General features: G+C 41.3%; 1 protein-coding gene across 2 annotated transcripts in view; it reads left to right on the plus strand.

Moving 5' to 3' along the window:
• Positions 1 to 21,147, plus strand: part of dyrk1aa (dual-specificity tyrosine-(Y)-phosphorylation regulated kinase 1A, a) — a 28,081-nt gene that overhangs the window by 1,843 nt on the left and 5,091 nt on the right. For both annotated transcript variants that reach the window (XM_082158641.1, XM_082158642.1), the window contains exons 4-11: positions 685 to 860; positions 935 to 1,054; positions 1,972 to 2,160; positions 2,238 to 2,385; positions 5,533 to 5,819; positions 7,353 to 7,499; positions 13,015 to 13,155; positions 17,039 to 17,342. In XM_082158641.1, the coding sequence (XP_082014767.1) occupies positions 685 to 860; positions 935 to 1,054; positions 1,972 to 2,160; positions 2,238 to 2,385; positions 5,533 to 5,819; positions 7,353 to 7,499; positions 13,015 to 13,155; positions 17,039 to 17,342 (1,512 nt within the window). The remainder of the gene's footprint in view (positions 1 to 684; positions 861 to 934; positions 1,055 to 1,971; positions 2,161 to 2,237; positions 2,386 to 5,532; positions 5,820 to 7,352; positions 7,500 to 13,014; positions 13,156 to 17,038; positions 17,343 to 21,147) is intronic.

Raw genomic sequence — 21,147 nt, forward strand, 5'->3', positions numbered from 1 at the left:
CCAGCTGGCCAATGGCGCGGCATCTTCCTGGTGGTAGGCTATGGTAATGAAGCACTGTTGCTGGGCTTGCGAGCGCTGGTTACCAGTGTGAATGTGCTGCATTGTGTTTGCTGGTGAGAGACGCTGATAAATGACGACTTAATGATCTGCAGAATTCCCGCTCGCTGCAGACCGTCACATCTACAAACATCACAAACGCTCACATGTAGGCTTTATTGTGCTGAGATTTGTAGCATTAGAATGCTCAGCTGTTGTCTAGACGTCTGTGGTTGTGGAATCATGGGCTGGTTTTGTTCAGTCACGCTTCATGTCTGTCGCTGTAATCATCTTAGGTTTGAGAACCTTATATGAGCGCTTGCTGTTTACAGTTTGATAGAGTTCTGTGTGTGTGTGTGTGTGTGTGTGTGTGATCCTGATGCTGAGTCATAAACACACTCGATCAGCTCTGATTAGACCTGTGTGTGTGTTTGAAGGACTGAGTGTCGTCATGTGACAGAAGCACGACCACCCTGATCTCCCATTTTGGTCCGAGCTTTTTCAGGTGTTCTGTAACCGGATCTGGCTTTAGGCTCGGAGCGTACACAGACACAATGAAGGAAAAAATAGCCTGATCTTCAATTATATCAAACTAAAAGCAATATAGCTTGTCTGTCTGTGTGCTGACGTTGTGTGTGTGTGTTTCAGGAGGAGAGACCTCAGCATGCAAACCCTCCTCTGTTCGGCTGGCCCCCTCGTTTTCTTTCCATTCGGCTGGTGTGCAGATGGATGCGCAGACGCCCCATTCTCACCCGCCGTTCAGTGATGCTCACCCGCCGAGCGCCGCGGACCAATCAGGCGCCTCGCAGCCCAACACCTCACAGGTACGCGTGTACAGCGAGCGTGTGTGTGTGTGTGTGTCCGCGAGCCGCTCTCACACACGCCGCTTGTGTTGCAGGTAACTGCGGATATGGTGATGCTCCAGAGGCGGATGCCGCAGTGTTTCCGGGATCCAGCGTCTGCGCCCTTAAGAAAACTCTCCATCGAACTGATCAAAACATACAAACACATCAATGAGGTGCGACTCTCACATTACTCACATTACTCACGGCTAGGGTTGGCCATCGAAAATCAACTCCAATTCTGGAATTGAACACTTGAGGTCAGGAGTCGGACACTTGTTATGAAATTTAAATTTCGATTCTTCTTATTGATTCCTTTGTGAGCGTTTCAATATGACTTTAAACCATTGAAACACGAGACGACTCGTGCACTGTTATCTGTGTGAAGCGCATCATCAGCGGCCCTACAGAAAATCTGATTTTAAAACATTTGAGCGCAAGAGACTCTGTTTTCCGTTTTCATGTGTAGGGTATATTGGATCCGTGCAGCTCTTAAAGGGACAGCACTAATATTCCTGCCGTCTCTATAATAACACTTATAATAACAAACAACAAAAGAGAAAATTCACTCATTCTTCACTGAATAACTTTTGTAACTATATTTGTAATGTATATTTTATTCATAAACTGCAGTGTTTTATTTTACATTTGATTACAGTTTCTGAACCTGAAACTCTTAAAACACTGTTTATTTCAATCGTATCTGTGTTCAGTGTGTGTTAGGATTGCTAATTTTTTATTTGTTCTTTTTTTAATCACTGAGTGTTTGCTTGTCTTTAATAATGCTTGAAGTTTATATTAGTTCTGCTAGTTGTTCTTCTATGGTGTTTTTAAACCACAGGCAAACGCTCCTTGTGTAAGAGTTCTTTAGCCTGTTTGTGTTCATGATATTCAGATACAATTAAATGTTTTGCAATAAGACTAAATGTGAATATGTACGTTTTTTTTTCTTACCATATTGGAATCAAATCGGAATCGTTAAAATTGAGACGATGCCCAACTCTACTCACGCTGATCCACATTTAAAGAAATGATCTTGTTGAATCTGTGCATGGTGAGTCCACTGAGCACGGCCCTCTCCGCTCGTTTGCAGGTTTACTATGCAAAGAAGAAGCGTCGTCACCAACAGGGTCAGGGTGAGGACTCCAGCAACAAGAAGGAGAGGAAGATCTACAACGACGGCTACGATGATGACAACTTCGACTACATCGTTAAGAACGGCGAGAAGTGGATGGACCGATATGAGATCGACTCTTTAATAGGCAAAGGCTCGTTCGGTCAGGTCAGTGTGTGTCAGCGCGACGGCCCGGTGTGGTGTGTGTCAGCGTGTGTGTGACGCTCATGTCTCTGTGCTGGCAGGTGGTGAAGGCGTACGATCGTGTGGAGCAGGAGTGGGTCGCCATCAAGATCATCAAGAATAAAAAGGCTTTTCTCAATCAGGCTCAGATTGAAGTCCGACTGCTGGAGCTCATGAACAAACACGACACCGAGATGAAGTACTACATCGGTGAGCTCTCACTCTGTTTCGACAGTAGCGGTGTAACGATCCCCTCATGTCACGATACACATCACCATACTGAACTCACCGTACCATATTACTGCCATACTCCAAGACACATGATAAAAAGATAATCAAAAAATTTACTATTGATTAAATGCTGAATCTGATATTACATTGTGTGTGTAAGTGAATAGGATGGACTTGGTGCTGAAACCCAAAGCACAGGACAATAGAGACGCCAGAGTAACAATATTCATGATTCTGAAGCTGAAAATACAGGATTATTGTAGATGAATATTCTTGATCTCTGTCACTTACTAGATATATCTACAGTAATGTCGGACACTTTTACTGGGAACATCAGACATCTGGCATTATCAGGACACACTAATATTCCCCATCTCATTGTACATTATATTCAACATTATATACAGTAGTGTAATGTAGTACTGACACTAAACTCTGAAAACCTCAATTTTATTTATAACCTTAAAGAAATTTTATTTTGGGTGAACTATCCACTATACATATTGTTGCATTTTTGTAATGTGATATATTGTGACACGATATATAGTTACACCCCCATCATCACTACACCCCCCAGTGCTACACCCCCATCATCACTACACCCCCCATCGCTGCACCCCCATCATCACTACACCCCCCATCGCTACACCCCCATCATCACTACACCCCCCATCGCTACACCCCCCATCGCTACACCCCCAGTGCTACACCCCCAGTGCTACACCCCCATCACGGCCGTTTGAAGGCCTGGGAAAGTCCAAGAAATGAATTGAAATTTCCTCATATTTTTTCCCGTAGTGATTTTTCTCCTTCTGGTTTTCTTCTGTGTGAGCGTTGGTTCAGCGTGACATCTCCTGTGATATATCTGTTCGTCATGTCCTGTCGTGTGTGTATGAGACGGAGTGTTTAGAGAGGAATAAATCGCTCTATTTGGGGCAGACGTCATGCTGAACTATAAATGTTTAAAAATAAAGGCCAGGGTCGGCATCCCAGCTGTCTGTGTTCAAGCGCAGTTTTACTCCAGATTTATCAACACAAGACCACTCAAGAGTTTTCAGTGAGATGATAAATTCATGTAAATGTCAGTTCTGAGCTTGGCCGAGGCGCAGAGGTCATGTGACGTCTTCCTCGAACACACCGGTTGATCTACACTCAGTCCCGCAGGTCACGCTCACACCGCTTCGGGTCATGCTTCAGAAATGCATATGCTTGTGTTTTTTCATTGTAATAATTGCACAGAACGTTTCTTCCCTCTACGTCTGATCGATCCGGCCGGATACAACGTCACGTCAGCTTTATTTCTACAGCGCTGGATACCATAGAGATTCTGCTGTTCAGTGTTTATTCAGTTCTGTTCAATAACTGTGTAAAGATTAGCAAATATGAAAAATATGTAGTCAGGTCAGTCATGTATGATGGATGTAATTAATAACATTATAGTAAACCTCATAACAGTAGGCGTGTTTCCATTACTGATTCACAAAACTTTTGTTTTTTTTTCCCTAAATGTCGACAATAAACTATTGCGAAATGACGGCGTTTCCATTAACCGATGTTATGCGACCAAAACTTCATTGTTTCCTCTCGTGATCAGTCATTCCAGAGATCATGGTGACAGATGTTGGTGGGTTTACGTATATCCCAGCCACTGCACTGGCCATTATAGACATATGTGTGTTATCAAAGCATTAATGGTGAGGAAAGACCCGTATACTGGGAGCGGCTCATATGAGGAGTTCTGGGAGTTTCTCACTCAGTTCTGCTTCCAGGTCTTGATTGTGGGATTTCTTTGAGGTTTAGAATCCAGTATTCCTGTAATTCTTTTGTCTTTTATGAATTTAATAAAGAAAGTCTCGTATTCTGTCCAATCACACCGCGTCATCTACGTCAGCTGACCTGTAAATGCGCAAAAACTGTATCCATTGCAGTTTTGCTAAATATTAATTTTTCGAATTGTCTGAAAAGCTCCTCATGCGAGCGGAACAACTCTTTTGCAATAAATGGGAGTTTTTGCAAAATTGACGTGTTTCCATTGGGTGTATTTTCAATTCGCAATTTCAATTTGCACAATTTGATGGGTAATGGAACTAGTCATTATTACTACATAGTGATGAATTGTTCTTGGGGTTTTCACAGATTCCTGCAGTTATGTGCTGCCAAAGGTTATGTCTTCATAAGCTAGTAGACACTGGTGTTGTATTGAAGGTATTGATCCAACTCTATGTACAAGAGTGCATGTTTTATATTAGTACTAGTGGCTTACTTCTGCTATCTTCATTACATGTACATCAAATGATTCAAAAGACACCTTTATATAAATAATAAAAACACAAGTAATTCACCACATAAAAGCAATATTACTAGTCTTTCAGGAGAAAACCAGAAGGGCCGTTTACACCGAGAGTGAGTATAGTGATAACTGTAGTGTATTAGCGTCCACACCAGCGCGTGATGTCATAACTGTAGTGTATTAGCGTCCACACCAGCGCGTGATGTCATAACTGTAGTGTATTAGCGTCCACACCAGCGCGTGATGTCATAACTGTAGTGTATTAGCGTCCACACCAGCGCGTGATGTCATAACTGTAGTGTATTAGTGTCCACACCAGCGCGTGATGTCATAACTGTAGTGTATTAGCATCCACACCAGCGCGTGATGTCATAACTGTAGTGTATTAGCGTCCACACCAGCGCGTGATGTCATTCTGCTTATTCCTCGTCTGTTGCTTTAAACGCTCGAGCTCTTTAAAGAAGGATGGATTCTGATTGGCTGTCAGTGTTTGTATTGATCATCAGCTGGGAAATCAGCTTATTGTTATAGTTGTGGTGTGTACTATTCTTATAGAATTAGAACAACTATTAAAGCTTCTTGGGTAGTGCCTGGTGTGAACTGTGGAAAGGCATAAAGAAGGGTTAGAGTTGATGTTCGTGTACGGCTGAAGAGGAATTGATTGTGAATGTGTGACGGATGCAGATCAGATCCAGTTCCAGCTCACACACTCATACACACACGTCTGGTTCTCTGGCTAAAGTGCTCTGGAAAGAGTCGTCCTGTGTCTTTCATCTGCTGTGACGTCAGTCTAACACTGTGTGCATCATCACGGCCTGTTTCTCTTTCTCCTGCAGTTCATCTGAAACGCCATTTCATGTTCCGGAACCACTTGTGTCTGGTCTTCGAGATGCTGTCCTATAACCTGTACGACCTGCTGAGGAACACTAACTTCCGCGGCGTGTCGCTGAACCTGACGCGTAAGTTTGCTCAGCAGCTGTGCACTGCTCTGCTGTTCCTGGCCACGCCGGAGCTGAGCATCATCCACTGCGACCTCAAGCCCGAGAACATCCTGCTCTGCAACCCCAAGAGATCCGCCATCAAGATCGTGGACTTCGGCAGCTCCTGCCAGCTGGGCCAGCGGGTGAGGCTCCGGCACTGGGGTTGGGGATGGGAAACACTAGAGGTCAGGGGTCGGATACTTGTTGGGGTGTAATGGTTCACAAAATTCACGGTTCGGTTCGATACAATACACTTGTGTCACGGTTCGGTACGTTTTCCATAGGCTACAGCAAAAATAAATAAATGCCAGAGAAATTTCCTTGAATTAAATTTTTTTTATTATTATTTTATTTAATGAAACTAACGTCATAAAGTATATGATTTTTTTGGGGGGATTTTTTTTTTTTTTGCAATAATGGAGCTATACTTGACTCTTCTTATGAGCATATAAAACAAAACAGCTCCTTGGACAAAATGAAATGTAATATTGTAGTAGTAGGCTAGTTATAAACAAAGGTTTATTTATGTTGCTGATCTGTGGACACCGGATAGTTCATTCATGGCACGATGTTTCTTCCTGGTTTCCACGTCAGCGCTGTTTGATCCGTTAATAACAGAGAAATGTGAATGTTTCTCACTAGATCTCGCAGCGATGTTATTACTTCTGTGGCGAATTCAAATGCTTTCTTTACTGGTCTGGATCTCTTAGCGCTGTGTGGTGTTGCTTGATCAGGCTCGCGAGTCCCGCTTCACAGGTCAAAACTGATAAACGGTCCACACGAACACAATAAGAGTAGCTCAGTTTCGTTCCTTACATTGCATTTGCCAGTTGATGTTGTGGTCGCGCCAGCCTCTATGAGCGCGCTTGCCACCCGCGACGCGCCTTCATTTGAAATAACGAAATTTTGGTCGGCAGAAAAAATGGTCCAACCAACCGTTCGGTACGTAATGCGTACCGAGAACCGAACCGAAAGCCTCGTACCGAACGGTTCGATACGAATAGGCGTATCGTTACACCCCTAGATACTTGTTACTAAATTTAAATTTCTATTCATTTGTTAGTGTTTCAATATGACTTAAAGCCATTCAAGTGCGAGACGACTCGCTGTTTTCTGTGTGAAACACATTCAGTTGGTGTTCTTCACTGAATAACTTCTGTAACTATATTTGTAATGTATATTTTATTTATAAACTTTAAATTTTTATTACAGTTTCTGAACCTGAAAATCTTAAAACACTGTTTATTTCAATCGTATCTGTGTTCAGTGTGTCTGTTTGTTGTGATTGCTAATTTTTTATTCGTTCTTTTTTTTTATAACTGAGTGTTTACTTTATCTTTAATAAAGCTTGAAGCTTATATTAGTTCTGCTAGTTGTTCTTCTATGGTGTTTTTACACCACAGGCAAATGCTCCTTGTGTAAGAGTTCTTTAGCCTGTTTGAGTTCATGATATTCAGATACAATTAAATGTTTTGCAATAAGACTAAATGTGAATGATCTAAATTAGGAATCGATAAGCAGAATCAAAATCGGATCGGAATAGTTAAAATTCTAACGATACCCAACTCTATCTGTCCATCATTCTCTTCAGTGTGTTCGGGATTTGTTGATTTGTGGAGCGTGTGTGTCTGACTGCCTCCTAAGCTCGTTCAGTAACGTGGCTCGTGTGTCCTCAGATATACCAGTACATCCAGAGCCGCTTCTACCGCTCGCCCGAGGTCCTGCTGGGAATGCCGTACGATCTGGCCATCGACATGTGGTCTCTGGGCTGCATACTGGTGGAGATGCACACCGGAGAGCCTCTGTTCAGCGGCGCCAACGAGGTGAGCTCTCGACTGACGTCTCCTAGGGTTCTTGCACACGGAGTCACAAATGTTCATGTGTTTTTTCGTATTCGTGATTCGGTGGCTCTGAATTGTCAAAACACCATTTAAAATGCTTGAGCTACGCATGCGAAAAACACCGAAAATTGAACCCGATCCGATTGTTTTATGACGGACGGACGGACGTCTCGGAGGCAGTGTGTGTAAGTGTGTAAGCGTGATTGACAGAACATGAGGGCGTATTTATTTTTTAACGTGTGAAAATTTCGGACGTGAATTCCGAGCTCAGTGTGCAAGGGCCTTAAGACACGCACTCACAAGATGATGTCAGATGATGGAGAGGATCCTCATAAACAGTCTTGAAGGAATAGTTCACTTCAAAATGAAAATTGTGTCATCATTTACTCCTGCATGAGTGTCTCTCTTCTGCTGAACACAGAGGAAGATGTTTTGAAGGGTGTCGGTAAGCAGGTTAGGGGTTAACGGACCCCACTGACTTCCAGAATCAGGATCTTTATTTGTCATTATACAACAGAGTGCAGCGAAACATGCAGTCCTATTCAGCACACATCATCAATCTCACACTTCACAAACAATTATCCTGTGTGCAAAAAAACAAACATTCTCCTTTATAACCAATTTTACAAATATGTGAGAATGGTAAACAGTAAACTGGAATGTGTGTGTGTATATATTCACTACCGTTCAAAAGTTTGGGGTCAGTAAGATTTTTTTAATGTCTTTAAAAGAAGTATTTTCTGCTCACCAAGGCTGCATTTATCTGATAAAAAAACTATTTAAAAAAACAGTAATATTGTGAAATATTATGACAATTTAAAATGATTCTTTTCTATTTTAATATATTTTAAACTGTAATTTATTCCTGTGATCAAAGCTGAATGTTCAGCATCATTACTCCAGTCTTCAGTGTCACATGATCCTTCACAAATCATTCTAATATGATGATTTGATGATGAAGAAACATTTATGATTATTATCAATGTTGAAAACAGTTGTGCTGCTTCATATTTTTGTGGAAACCATGACACATTTTTTCAGGATTCTTTGATGAATAGAAAGTTCAAAAGAACAGCATTTATTTATAATAGAATATTTTCTAACATTATAAATGTCTTTACTGTAACTTTTGATCAGTTTAACTCATCCTTGATGAATAAAAGTATTGATTTATTTTATTTATTTCCCCCAAAAATAAAATAAAAATTCTTACTGACCCCAAACTGTTGAACGGTCGTGTTTAATGTTACAAAAGCTTTAGATTTCAGATAAATACTGTTCTTCTGAACTTTCTATTCATCAAAGCTTCATGAAATAAAAATGTAAATAACTGTTTTCAACATTGATAATAATCATAAGTGTTTTGAGTATCAAATCATCATATTAGAATGATTTCTGAAGGATCATGTGACACTGAAGACTGGAGTAATGATGCTGAAAATTCAGCTTTGATCACAGGAATAATTACACTTTACTGTATATTCACATAGAAAACAGATGATTTACATTTGAATAATTTTTCACAATATTACTGTTTTTTTTGTGTGTGTTTTTTATCAAATAAATACAGCCTTGGTGAGCAGAAGAGACTTCTTTTAAAATCTTACTGACCCCAAACTTTTGAACGGTAATGTGTATATATATAAATATACCTTTAACAGCAATATTTGCATATCATATGTAGCACAATCGAGGTGATTTATAAGCATATGATTATAAGTAGTGATGCTCCGATCAGCATTTTTGGGGCCGATTACCGATCACCAAAATCATGATCTGCCGATTGCCGATCACTGCCGATCACAGAATGGAAATATGCTAGAGTTAAGAAAATCTTGAAGAACCACCAATATTTATTTAATTGTAGTTAGAAAACAAGATAACATAAGGCTACTGTAGGCCACCTTTTCCAAATAAGGCACAGTATAATTTTTCAAAACAAAGAGGGGTCAGGCAGACTACAATGGATGTAGTTGAGGAACTAACTACATCAGATCCAAAAAAATTAAATAATGACAATGACATTTGAGGTTATTAAAACAGTAAGTCCCGCCCCTCGACTGCCAAAAATAAGTGTTCGAGCGAGCAAAATCAGCAGGCGAGAGGAGATCAAGCGCGAGAGTGTGGGGAATGATCATGCGCGCGCGCGAGGGCAGAGATGTCATGCGCCTGCGAGTTCCCGTTTCCTCGCGCGTAGATCTGTTATCCTCTCGCGAATGTCATTTACCGTGCGCGCCAGCATCAGTTGTGCGCTCGTTTATAATTGCCATTGAATTGCCGTCATAGGAGAACTCATTTTGCCACTGTTAAGCAAGCTCTGCTCTGCTGTTGTGTTGCCGCGCATGCGGAAAAGTTGCGCGAGTTATTTACGTCACGTGATCGGCTTTTTTGATCGGCGCTTTTGGGGGTTGCCGATCAAGCTATTTTTTGCCAATATCGGCCGATCATGATCGGCGGCCGATCAATCGGAGCATCACTAATTATAAGTAGGGGAAAGAACTAATGGTGGAAGTCTGGGGTCCATCAACTGTTTGGATGATGTCATCTTTTTGAGTTCGGCAGGGAAAAAATCTTCATACAGGTTTGAAACAGCTTGAGGGTGAGTAATGATGACAGTTTTCATTCTGAAGTGAACATCAACAGTTAAGAAGGAAATAGCATGTGTGTCGGTATATTAGATCTGTGCATTCAGTCTTAAAGTGACGGCAGCCTAATAACCCTGAGGCTGTGTGTGTCACTGATGTCAATCAAACAGCAGAACACAGAATCACAGTAGCTTTAATGAGGTCAATCGTAACACTGGTGTACAGTCATTACAAGTAGGGATGGCAATTTACATAAATTCCTATAGTTGATCGTTGTTATCTATTAATTGTTAACCTTAACCTCTTAATTGTGAGGCAAGGGTCGCCACTAATTTATCATGATAGTTAACAACTACTTGCTCAACCAAGCTTGTTGTTTTAAAGCCTAAAAGCTTGTCTTTACAGTGAATATAGGGAATATGACCATCTCTTAAAGGGTAACTCTCGCAAGAATTGAACCTAGCAGGGCTTGAATTTCGGCGCGGGCATTGCGCATAATTTTAATAATTCCCGCAGGTCTCCCATTTATAATGCGGGAAATTCCCGCAAACATTGATTCACTTTAGCCTGTAGGTTGTATTAGTAAATTAATCCACACAGATTATAAAATCAAATCAGTCATTTTAAAACTGTCTGCGAGACGCAATTTCACAAACAGCGTGAGTGATCCAGCGGTGCTGGTCTTCTATCAGCTCGTTAAGAGCTGCAGGCGATAATACACTCTCGCGTTTCAGGAGTCGGGATAGACGGAGTTGTCACTTGCATAATCGGGCCAGCATTGCATCATGAGTAAATAAAGTTTACCATTTGCACATCTTTTTAAGTCTTACCAGTTTAAGCATTCACGCGATTTTAAACTCTTCGCTACTTGCGCGCTGTCTGAGAGATGTTTCTCTGCACACATACATAGAGTAAAGCCGCCTCACACACAGCTAATTATATCGCTTTAACAGTCAAAAACATGCGAAAATGATGTCATTTTCGGTCTTGGTGAGTATCCTCTAAACACAGTCGGTTATGTCTTAAATAAGCATAAATCGCACGTGACCGTATAATGAACACAGGATCCGTGCACGAGCTCTTACAGGGACAGCAGCCATATGTGTCTGTCATTCATTTGGTTGTCAAACAAAACATAGCCTAGCTTTCATTTTAAGGAATCAGGATTAATAGCCTATGTATTTAATTTAGTCAGGACTAAAATACTACCCAGTGTTATTTTACATTTGATTACTTTATTCAGTCTCTGTAGTATTTCTGAATACTAGTGTTAGACCTAAGCAAAAACTCTTCTCTTTATTTCTATTTATTGGGATCTTTATTCTATTGTATTTATTTGTGCTACTTTTTTCAATTTAATTCAAAAATTGAAATCAAGCTTCCTTGTGTTGTGTAAATTCTTAAGAACAAAATTACACCATTGTAAAAATGCGATGAGTGAGCATATATTTAGGCCAGATACATGTAATTTAAAAAAAGAAAAGTCTAAACTCCCCCCTCAAATAAAAAAATTCCCCCCATAAGAATCCCCTAACATGATCTAACCCGAGTCATGATCTAACCCAGTCATGATCTAACCCGAGTCATGATCTAACAACCCGAGTCATGATCTAACCCGAGTCAAACTTTCGTTTAAAAGCATAATTACAATGGAAACTTGAAGTGTCACCAGGGGCTCTACACATGAACTCCAGCACTGAGAACAGTGTGTGTGCACAGAGTTTACTAAGTTTCAGCACAGTGTCATGTTGTGTCCAGCCTTCTTAGTGTTTCAGAAACAGCGGTTTTGATGCGATCACTGTAGCACTCCCATTCACAAGGCCATTTGACTGAAAATACGGTCAATCTTACAAGAGGCATTTCCATTGTAATTATGCTTTTACACGAAAGTTTGACTCGGGTGGATAAAAAAAAAAAGAGCCTAGGTTCAGTTTTGGTGAGAGTTACACTTTAACTAGTGCTTTTCAGTTTGCTGACATATTAGTAGTGCTCTATTGTTATAGTGTGAGAAAATAACTCCTTTACATGTAAATGAGGTCTGTAGAATCATAGCACATACATATAGACCTGTCCAACTCAACTAGCAGAATACAGCAAGCATGTTTGTTTCAGTTAGAGACCAAACTAAACAGAGTATTTGTATGAAATAGCGCCGGCGAACCACATGTACACACATGATGCTGTTTTACTACAGGTTTAAACCATAGTAGTTAGCATATCTTTACTTATAGCAGATGTTCTCCAGTGCAACATAAGGCGATGCGTAGATCACGCGGTGACGTTCACTCGCTGCTCAGCTAAAGCTATAGGACCTCTGGGATACAGTCGTGTCACGATAGTGTTTTCCACGTCATTTTGAAAGTTCGACCAATGGAAACTGGTTATCGATTAATCTATATTGAACTTATATAGTACTGTGTTAAGTGTTATTTTACATTTGATTATTATATTTCTGTACCTGAATACTATTGTTAGACGTGAGTAACTGAGAGCACGGTTTACTTCATCTGTTTCTTTGTTCTACTGTATTTATTTGTACAGATGACAAAACTGAAGCAAATGCTTATGATGAACAGAGCGATAGTGTGTGTTGGTGTGGACGCTAATATAGTGATCGTTCTTAGTCTGAACAACAACAAAGCAGTTTTTTGAGATTCTTCTATATATTGTTTTGTTCACAGTTTTTTTCAATATTATTTATTTATTTTTATTTAGTCTTATGATTGTGGGCGGATCGTGGGCTTTGGTGTAAATAGTTACACACATAAAATGTTTAATAAATAAAGAATCGCCACATAAAAAAAGCAATTTTTACATTTGTTAGTGCCAGGGCCAGTAAAGATCAGGGAAAGCCCTTCGCATTGTGCCGTGACTCGCTTGTCTTATGGTTTTGATGCTCGTTCTGACGGCAGGTCGACCAGATGAATAAAATCGTGGAGGTTTTGGGGGTTCCTCCCAGCCACATCCTGGAACAGGCTCCCAAAGCCAGGAAGTTCTTCGAGAAGATGACTGACAGCTCGTGGTGTGCGAAGAAGACCAAAGATGGCAAACGGGTGTGTGTCTCTCCTCTCTTTACTGCTCATGTTCTCAGCTATTTATTCTCACAGTCTTAGTCCTGTGTCAGATGTACTTTTCAGTTTTCATCATATTTAGTCTTGCCCTGTTTTCATCAGGCAAGGGTTAGTCCACTAAAGGCCTGGGCATTTTAGTCTAGGTTTAGTCAATGAAACTTAGCATATTTTCGTCATACTGCATAATGGTTACATTGATAATAGGCTAACCATTATTTTGCTTAAAATTATAATCACAACAATTGTTATCATTTGAGAAATTAATATTTGCATTTCATCAGAATTATTGCACTTTCATATACAAGTACCAGGGTGTCCGCGCGGTAGTAAAAATAATCTACCAAAATTAAGGCCCTTGAAAGGTAGTAAAAGGTAACAAATGCAATTTGACTTGGTAGTAAATTTTTCATCACCACCTCAATATACTGTATGAGTTTCCATTTTTTTGCTTAATATTTGTGTCTCAATATTTTAACTTCATCTAGCATAATTTAAATATATATACGGTGCTAACAGGACCTGACGGGGTCGACATTAACGCTTGTCCGGGACAAGTGGATTTTTTGAAGGGACAAGTAAAAGAGAATTTTACTTGCCCGACCGGACAAGTAACGTTAGCCTGATTAAACGTCAATAACAAAAAATAAATAAATAACTAGGGAATCACTAAAATGAGAGAATGATTCTGATTGTATTATATTTATTGTAAGTTGCGATCGATAGTGGATGTATTACTGACGGTAACAAGGTTGCGCTGTTGAGGCTCGCGCAGCCTCTCGAGGAGAAATCCAAACAAATGTAAACTCAGTTTAAACTCAGTTAACAACACACTGCCAGTGCCAAAATTCAAAATGTGTTTTAATATTTTTAACATAATATGATACAGTTTAGCAACCTCACACGACGAGTGCTGTTTTCTTGAGTACCATCACGACTGAAAATGTGACATTGCTTTTGATACAACAGTTCAATAAACAGTTCAAATTAAGTTACTTACATTTTAGACACAATATTGACTGTTTTTGTTCTGTTTCAGCAGCAAAAATAGTTCCAAACAAATATCACAGCAGAACCGTAACGCATCTCACAGCAACACTTAACCGTGTTTCATTACTGAATGATTCAGCGTTTTGAACGAATTGGCTGAGTCAAAGATCCAATGTCCCATTCATAAACATGTCTCATTCTTGAATGAATCAGTTGTTTGAACGAATTGTTTGAATGAATGACTCAATGACTCGCTCATTAAGACGGTCGCCTGACGCCTCCTACTGGCGGTTTACTTTCATGTTTAAAAGTATCATTCTTTCCAACGTTTCTTATTTGTATATTCAAAAATATTTTAAACGATCTCATATTCATAACATTATTTAATGCAGTTGTACATTTTCAGTGTAAATTATTTAATTTGATCAGCACTTCCTAGGGTAACAACAGCCCTATTATCTTATTAGGCTATTCCAATTTAATCTATTGATAAAATTTAAAACTAAAGATTAAGCATACATTGAATAAGATTTGGGGGGGGGGGGTGCCCGGTGCCCGGTGCCCGGTGCCCGGTGCCCTTTAAAGGTGCAGATATGACAATATGCAGATTTAAATATATCAGAGCTGATTTAACACAGATATATTTCTTCAGAATAAATTATATTTACAGCACACACACACACCAAAAACATTCCGGACAAGCAACTTTTTTACTCGGACAAGTGAATGACAGATTTGCACATGAAAAGGCTTAATGTCGAGCCCTGAGTGAGTCGGAGTTGATAGCAATGACAAAGTGCCAAGGTTATTATTCACCTTATTAGGGCTAAGGGCTATGGTTAGGATAACTCAAGGGCTAGGGTTAAGATAAGGACAACTGAAACTCAACTAGACACTACTTAAAAAAAAACATTAGTGTACATAATATGTATGATGGGTGTGACAGTGTCACACTTATACCTTATAGTAAGTAGTAAGTGGTGCTTTACATACCCCGCCCACCCCACCACACCCCCAAAAAAAGGGATGCTGCTTGATGTCGTGATGGTAGTAAAAAATATTGTGGAGGTGGTAAAAAAGGTAGTAAAAGGTAGTAAATTCATCTCTATAATTCCTGCATATACCCTGAGTACAAATGTAGAGAATGTCTCGTATAGTCTCATAATGTCTCATAGAACTCGTGTGCATGGTTTATTTCACCTAATCTAGTTTCCTGAGTTTTTTCATAGGCTATTTGTCAGAAATTAACCCATTCTCTACAAGACATTTCTCTCACATTTAAACGGTGAACTTTCTCATAATTCCAAATTAAATTAATGTTTTTTTAATTAAAACGACAGCAAAAAAAAAAAAAGACTGCGTTTGTGCATTTATAGTATAGTCGAGATTCATGTTTGGAATTATTACAGAAGGTTTGACCGCAGTTGTAGTCACAGAAACTCAGACTGGCTGAATGATGAGATTGCTGAACTCCAGCTTACATATTCGTCTGTGTTTGATGTGTTCAGATCATCCGCTCTTCTTCATCAGTGTAGAGAGAGCGCGACGCATGGTTGCCAGATTGTAAAACATCAGGTATAAAACGCGTCCTTTTAACAGAAAGCTCTGATTGGGGGATTTACATTCTTGAAATCTGGCAACCGCGAACACGAAAGCTCGTAGCGCTTGTTAAAAACAGTCTGTAATGCAAAAACAAAGAGAGGTTTAGTAATGCTTTTATTTTTTTAACTACATTTTAGTCTCGTCGTCTTTCGTCAACGATATTGCATGTTGATATAGTCACAGTTATCGTTTAATGGCGTTAATGATCGTCTCGTCTTAGTCATGGAAGAAAAGGTCGTCAACGAATATTTTTCGGCATGATTTCGTTAAAGGCTCCTATAATGCCCCACAAGATGTAGAATAAGGCTCTGATGTCCCCAGACTGTGTGTGTGTGAAGGGTTAGCTCTAAATACCCCACAGATATTTTTATATAGCATGTTAAAATTATCACTGTTTGAGGGTGAGCAAAAACACACCGTTTTTGTGTCTGTCCCTTTAAATACAAATGAGCTGCTGCTCCCAGCGCAGGGGGCGGAGCTTCAACAGCTTGTTATGTTCAAACTGGAGTCAGAGAAAGAGACTCAAGAAGAAGTGACAACATGTAGACAACATTTCTGAATGGTTAGTTGATGAATTTATGTAGCTTATGTGTAGTGTAGTTATCTTCTAGTAATTGATTAGCATATTCTGTCATGATAATCTATAAATCATGTTCCCGGAGGCGGGGTTTATGTACATTTTAGGGTTGGTGATGTCACTAACACGGCAGGAATGTCGTGTAGTTCCTACCAGCCGTTGAAAATCTCTCCCTTTGCTTTGAACTTTGAGCGTCGTAACTTTGCAGATGTTGTTTATGCTCAAACAGCAACATTACACACTAACTAAAGTTAGATATGTGACATCATAATCAACCACCCCTTTAACGAAATGAACACTACTTCACTTCCATTCCTATCAGCAGCTCTGTGTGGTGTTAAAGGGATAGTTCACCCAAAAATGTAAATTAGCCCATGATTTACTCTCCCTGAACTCATCCTAGGTGTATATGACACTCTTCTGTGTCATACGCCGTCGGTGTATGAATGTGTGAGTGAATGAGTGAATGGGTGAATGTGAGGCTATATGTAAAGCGCTTTGGTGGCCATAGGTCTGTGAAAGCGCTATATAAATGCAGTCCATTTACCATTTACCATTCTGTCAGACGAACACAGAGTAATAAATGTGCTGGCTCTTCCAGGCTTTATAATGGCAGTGAATGGGCGTCTGTGTTTGGAAGTCATTTGTTCATGTTTGTGTGGCCTGTCCCTTTAACACTCTGGTCTCTCCCGTGCGCAGTATAAGCCCGCGGGCTCCCGGAAGCTGCACAGTGTTCTGGGCGTGGAGGCGGGCGGCCCGGGCGGGCGGAGAGCCGGAGAGTCGGGACACGCCGTTGCAGATTACCTGAAGTTCAAAGACCTGATCCTGCGGATGCTGGACTACGACCCGAAGACCCGCATCCAGCCGTACTACGCCCTGCAGCACAGCTTCTTCAAGAAGACTGCAGACGAGGGCACCAACACCAGCAGCAGTGTGTCCACCAGCCCAGCACTGGAGCAGTCACAGTCGTCCGGCACCACGTCCAGCACCTCCTCCAGCTCAGGTCTCTCACACTCACTCACTCACTCACTCACTCACTCTCACACACTCACTCACTCTCACACACTCACTCACTCTCACACACTCACTCACTCTTACACACACTCTCACACACACACACACACACTCACACATACATACACACACACACACACTCACTCTCACTCACACACACACACACTCTCACACACACACACACACACACACACACACACACACACACACACTCACTCTCTCTCACACACACACACACACACACACACACACACACACACTCACTCACTCACTCACTCTCTCACACACACACACACACACACTCACTCTCACACACACTCACTCTCACACACACTCACTCTCACACTCACTCTCACTCACACACTCTCACTCTCTCACACACACTCACACACACACACACTCACTCACACACTCTCACTCACACTCACTCTCACACACACTCACACACTCTCACACTCACTCTCACACACACACACACTCTCACACACACTCACCCTCACACACACACACACACTCACACTCTCTCTCACACACACACACTCTCACACACACTCACACTCTCACACACTCTCACTCTCTCACACACGCACTCACACACACACACACACACTCACTCACTCACTCACTCACTCACTCACTCACTCACACACACACACACACACTCTCACTCACACACTCACTCACGCACTCACTCACACACACGCACGCACGCACGCACGCACGCACGCACGCACACTCACTCACTCACACACACACACACACACACACACACACACACACTCATTCACTCACACACACTCACTCTCACTCACTCTCACATTCACACATGCACTCATTCACTCACACACACACACAAACTGTACAATTTCCAATATTCAGCCAATTTTATTTTTTTTTACTGCACATTCTTTTTTCCCTTTTTCCACCTTTGTTGCCATTGGCTTGTCTTGCTTATTTGGGGACATTTAATTTAACATTTAATTTAATATTCAACAATATTATTGATCTCCTGCATTGACAGCATTATATGAGAACTGAACTGAGCTGGACGATGACATCACGGTTTACTCTAGAGTAGCTATATATATATAAATGAACTAAATTAATAACTTTTTTTTAAGACTAAAATGTAACATCACTGAACTGACTTAAAGGGATACTTCAGGATTTAGCATTAAGCTTTGTATTAGTAGAAACCCTGTAGTATTTTCGAATTACCGTGCTTTCCACCCTCATATCCCCCTGAGACGAGAGATTTATGTATTTTTTGTCTGGAACAAATTCTCTGATGACGCAAAAATCGTAATTTTGCGTCATCTGAGGATCTTTTGTAGCCTGACTACGTCAGACTTCCTACTTCCGCTAATTTCATTTCGCTCCTGTAGTCAGTCTGAGATAGCAGCCTATCTTTCAGTTTTCCACCGGCCTGAAAACAGCCGGGCCAATCAACGAACAGAGGGCGGGCTGAGAGCCGTGACGTAGACGCTGATTGTACCGTGGATGCGTAGATTTACTTCACATAATCTCCAAAAGTCATTCACAGCCATGTTCACTCCGGTATTTCGCTCGATGGTTTAGTTTTTGCATCATACATGCGTTTACAGTGGAAGTTAGATGCAGCTGAGCATGCGCATAACACACGCCATAACCAAACGTTATGTGATTGGCTTACGGGTAACCAATGATTTTAAACTTCAGACAAGCGCCCCCCGCGAGAGAGAAAACACTTCTCTATTATGCTATTCCAGACTCTGTATACGAAGCAAAGTGAAGTAGCAGAGTCTGGTATTACCAGGCTAGATCTTTTGGCCAGAGGCGAGAGACTACAGCCAGTAGGAGGAGCTGTCCCGCATGTTCTCAACCCGCCCATAGAGGGATCTCTCACAGAATGTATGTCTTTTTTTGGAAGCTAAGCTAGCAGGCTCTTGTTCTGTGAAGAAAGCGGAGTAGTAGGGGTTACCATCCTCTTTTTCCCGGACATGTCCGGCCGTCGAGATCGTCCAAAATGTCCGGGATTCGGCTTTTGGTTTCTACAGTCGCCATTCATTGTTTACATGCACACCTTTTGTTTCAATCTAACTGAATTCATTCCGATTGGTGAATGTGAATGTAGTGTTTACATGAACGCTAAACAAGTGATCGGTTGATGTGCGTTTTAACATTGCTAAGAAAATTCCCGCTCCTCCGTGAGAGATACGAGACCGGTGCGTCTCAGTAATCCCGCCACCGGCCTCGCGCCGTTCTCCCGCGGCCCTCAGCCTCGTCCTGCTCGCCACAATAAACATGATGAATGGTTACTTTAGAACGCAAAAGCCGAATCCCGGACATTTTGGGCGATCTCAAAATCCCGGGCAGACTCGTCACGGAGACTCACTAGTAGCCTAGCCTTGTTGTTACACTCTCTTACCGGTTGGCGTGGCTTGGGGGTGGCCTCCTAGGGCACATAGACAGTATATAAACTGGACACAGCGACCCCATAGGTTTCAACGGAGAAAAGTGAAGTCAAGTAGAAGCTCTCACTTCGTGATGGCTGAGCGTACTGCGCAGACTGACACTGAGCTTGATGACGTAGATGTGACGTGAGCAACCCGTCTGTCTTCTAGTAGCTGTGCCGAGAGAAATCTGAATCATTCCCTTCCGAATCTTGCAGAGACGGAGAGTGTGAGTAGGAGGTGTCCATGAGCTAGGAGCAGGAGAAACTTTTGCTAGGTATTCTGATTAATTACTTTGTCATTTTGCTTCCACGTCCCCCCGATTGCCCGTGAGCTTCTCCTCCTGTCCATACGGTAATCTCTCTACTGTGCGACAGAGAGTCTCGTGGTTATGACGCAATCGTTAGCCTATTTTTACAAAAACTGCTTCTGCGGGGCCATAACGTAAGATACAAGGTAATGGAGCCTTTTTTACATTTTCGTGTTTCTTTAGAAATAAATAATGGACAAATAAATCTTTAAACGCCTCAGATGTAAAGTTATTCGCTGTCAAAGTGACGCCAAAATGAATGGGAGTCAATGGCATGCTAACAGCAGGTGATGGTCCGCTAATCAATGGCGGCGCCCGGAGGAGCTTCAATATTTTATGAAACCCTGCCCCCCTGCTAGGGCAGCGAAGCAAGTGCATTCTGGGAGTTGTTGTCTTTCATCCACATAACATTTACATTTACATTTACGGGCATTACATAAGCCAAAAAAATACATTTTCTGGCTTTTCTCAGTCTAGAAAGATCCAAATTCAAAAATAATTTCACATTTCTTCTACATAAATGACCTATTTTAAATACACATTCATCTTTCCAGAGGTGAAGTATCCCTTTAAGCTGGACTGTGATGCTATTTTCTTCTGGAAAAACAAGAAGAAATTCTCCTGTTATCTCTGTAAAGCGAAACACTGTGTTGTAGAAAGCGCTATAGTAATAAAGCTGACTTGACATTCGAATAGAAAAACAGCGCATTCGATTTTTTGTTGTGTCGAGAGGGGCGAGACATGATGACGCGGTCTGTTGTTGTTAGCTTATCCAGTGTACAGCTCTTGTACAGTGTACAGCTGCGTTTGTTAATGTGAAAAATTACACTGAAAGATGCTTCCTGCCAGGGATGTGATGGTGAGGATGTTTTCCCACCGGTTAATCGACGCGCAACAACACCGGCATCACCGGCGGGGGCTTTTAAACCGCTAATCTAAAGACAAAAGTAAAATGTGTGCACCCGCACTTGCATTCATATTGGTGGAGAGCAGATCAAGAGGTTTTCCATAGGAATGAGCTGAGAACGCGTCCACTCCTGCGGCCGTGCGTA

This window comes from Leuciscus leuciscus, assembly GCF_965113295.1.
Source record: "Leuciscus leuciscus genome assembly, chromosome: 24".
Classification (NCBI taxonomy): domain Eukaryota; kingdom Metazoa; phylum Chordata; class Actinopteri; order Cypriniformes; family Leuciscidae; genus Leuciscus; species Leuciscus leuciscus.